The following is a 2926-nucleotide window of genomic DNA, read 5'->3' on the forward strand; positions in this document are numbered from 1 at the left end:
GATCAAATGAGCAATCCAGGAGGATTATGGACTTTATATTGATACAACAATACCAACTTTTAAAAAGCATTATTTTACCTTGATGATTTAAAAACAAATGAGAAAGCATTTGCTGCCCTGGGAAACATCCCGGTTGTTCTGGCTGCCTCTTACTCAGAGCGGAGCGCGCGCCACGTGCACAGAGAGCGGGGGGAGCCGCCACGCCACCTCCGTCCGCAGCGAGACCGCGCTAAAGAGGCTCCTCCAGCCTCTGGCAGCAATAGGTGGCAGCGAGGGAGGGACAGCTGCCAGTTTTCCCCCACTTAGGACCCTTAAAAAAATAGGTATATAATATAAAATATATATATATATATATATATATATATATATATAATATCATGAGAAGACTGCTTAAAAGGAGACATCTTCAACCAGTACAAAGACATAATTTTTCCCAATTTTTCAAGTAGACCATGTAAGTCATCCTTCTAAAAAAAGGTCTGTCCACATCTTCTGGTAGGCAGCACGTGTTTTTGGAAGGAGATTCATTTAGTCAACTTACTGCGTGAACGACATCCATCGTGGGGCTTGGAAATACCTTTCCAGTACTAACAGAAAAACTCTTACCTATGGGATTGCATTCTAGCTGCTGCTCATAATGGCTGTACAAAAAGGATGTTCCCAAAAGCAAAGAAAAGCCTCTCTCGTCCACTCCCACAGATGCTCCAACCCACCCCAATTTCATCTTAATCTGGTATTGGTGCAAGTCAGAACCACAAGGATTAAGAAATAAAATGAAAATATTTCCATGGGAACTTTTAATGTTTAATATGGAAAATTACAGAACATTAACATGGACTTTGCGTAGCTGCACATCTTCCATGAAAATAGACACAGTGACATGCTGACATTCAATCACTGCCAGGCTGCCAGAAAGCTGTCTCATTTATATTTCACATTCACAATAAATAGGCAGCAGGCAGTACTGTGAATCCAAGAAGAACCTAAAAGGATTTCCTGTTGGATTGTGGAAGTAGATGGACAATTACTCCAGCGTTCACTTCAGTTTATTGAAGAGTTTGTGAGCAACCTAAAAAGGAAGGGGAAAAGCACTTACCAACTGTTTAGTTCTCTCAGTTCAAAAGATCTGGAAACCTGCACAGTTTTTTCACCCATCATTTGATTTTCTACACGACTAACGCACATGGCCCTACACCTCTGTGCTCTTCTTAGTGTTTTACAGGTATGAGGAAATCATTAAAAAAAATAGCTGAGATTTCTTACAAAGCATCACCTCAGATAAAACGAAGAGTTAATTCTGAATGGATAATGCTAACATATTATTTGTATGGCACAAAAACATGATCTAGATGTGCTGTTGTTTAAAGTCTACAAAAATTCAGATGGAATTGTAACAAACATTTACCACAAAATCACAGTTCTTCAGAGTTCCTTTTTGACTATGACTCAACCAAGTCTCACACTCAGATTGTTTTCACTCTCAGAAATATGGTTAAATACTCTTCTCACAGTATCAGCAGGGATGTTGCACCCTTCTATGCTGCACTTACGCAGTGGTCCCTGGCATGCAGGAAATCAAAAAGCTCCTCTGTACACTGCTCTTCTGTATGGGACCTTGAGGACACCCGTGCATCACACAACTCCAGACGTTCCCGCGCCTTCACGCATTTCTCAGTCTGCTCACAGTGCTCCCTAATTGTAGTTAAAGGATCCTGCAGACACAGAACTGTGATGAGAACAGAGAGACCCTGAAACGCAGCGATTTTCTCCCAGCAGAGTTAGTTGGGTTTTTTTCATTTATGGTCTGATGGGAACCATGCACCCATTCCAGAGCCTGGAGTGGAACCACTTCCACTCTAAACTTTGTGTCAGCAGCATAAACCAGCAAGGACGAGGGTGCAAGAAGGGCCCAGTTGCGCCGCACCCGCCCCTCCCGGTCCGCACGGCCCATCAGCCCCCTCCCCAGCGCTGCTGTCTCCAGCGTCTTACCACCAGCTCCTCTTCCTCCTCCTCCTCCTGGGAAGAAACCAGAGCACAGCTGTTACCGGCCCGCATCGCCTCGCCCCCGGCCGCACACATCGCCTCCCGCCCGGCGCGGCTCAGCGCACCCGCCTCGCCTCCCTGCGAGCCTCGCGCCAGGCTACGGCGGCCGGCGGCGCCCGTAACGCATGGCCTGCACGCGGCTACATGGCCCGGCAAGGGTCAGTGCACGCCGGATGGCAGCTGCAGGCTGAACGGCGGCCGGCAAGGGTCACACCGAAACCAACGTTCGCTCTCCCACAAAGAGGCTGCAATACGGCAGCCGGCAAGGCTCAGTCCGCGGTACGGCGAAGACGGAGCGAGGATGCACCCGCCCCACTCCGCGCTACCCGCTCCACAGCCCCGTCGCTCGGACAGAGCAGGGAGTAGACGAACACAATGGTTCCGGCGCTGCTCACCTCGGGCTCTCCAGCGTGAACAACGTTATTGCGCAGCCCCATCGCCCTGCGCCTCCGCTGCAGTCAGGCAGAAGGACTCACCAGGGTCACCCGCCGGAAACGCCGCGGCCCGCCCCGGAAACGGAAGCGCGCGCCGCGCCGCAGAGACGCGCCTGGTGACCTTCTCAAGAGAGCCGCGCTTCAGGTCGAGTGCTTCCCTTCCCAATATGGCAGCCAAATATCGCCGGGCGTGTAACCGCCTCAGGAGAGCTGCTGCAGGATGCTATGTCTTGTTTTTTTCTCCTTCAGTAGAAACAACACTGGTGCCCAGTGGTTGAGACCTTCGTGGCTGGGCTCTGCTCTGTTGCTAACCCGTCTTGCAGGCTATGGGATAGAGACGCCGCTCACAGTGACCTACTCAACATGGCCGACAGCGCCGTCCGTCCCTCCCCCTCGCCAAGATGGCGCGCACGGGAGCGCGCTCCCCGCCCTGCCCAAGATGGCGGCAG

The 2926-nt window shown here is 50.6% G+C and overlaps 1 protein-coding gene across 1 annotated transcript; it reads right to left on the reverse strand.

Moving 5' to 3' along the window:
- Nucleotides 1-780: 780 nt before the first annotated feature.
- LOC134143355 (cytochrome b-c1 complex subunit 6, mitochondrial) lies at nucleotides 781-2555 on the reverse strand. Its single transcript, XM_062581367.1, has 4 exons — nucleotides 2439-2555; nucleotides 1990-2016; nucleotides 1551-1712; nucleotides 781-1069 (listed from the first exon to the last, which is right to left on the reverse strand). The coding sequence occupies exons 1-4, from the start codon at nucleotides 2478-2480 to the stop codon at nucleotides 1037-1039; spliced, it is 264 nt and encodes an 87-aa protein (XP_062437351.1). The 5' UTR covers nucleotides 2481-2555; the 3' UTR covers nucleotides 781-1036.
- Between the last annotated feature and the right edge of the window lie 371 nt (nucleotides 2556-2926).

This window comes from Rhea pennata, chromosome 8 (assembly GCF_028389875.1).
Source record: "Rhea pennata isolate bPtePen1 chromosome 8, bPtePen1.pri, whole genome shotgun sequence".
In the NCBI taxonomy this organism is placed as follows: Eukaryota; Metazoa; Chordata; class Aves; order Rheiformes; family Rheidae; genus Rhea; species Rhea pennata.

Bases quoted from the DNA above. Each gene is read 5' to 3' on its own strand.
- LOC134143355 (XM_062581367.1), bottom strand. From the start codon at position 2,480: ATGGGGCTGCGCAATAACGTTGTTCACGCTGGAGAGCCCGAG. The intron at 2,017-2,438 runs GTGAGCAGCGCC...GTTTCTTCCCAG, and splicing joins TTCACGCTGGAGAGCCCGAG to GAGGAGGAGGAGGAAGAGGA. The intron at 1,713-1,989 runs GTAAGACGCTGG...CTGTGTCTGCAG, and splicing joins AGGAGGAAGAGGAGCTGGTG to GATCCTTTAACTACAATTAG.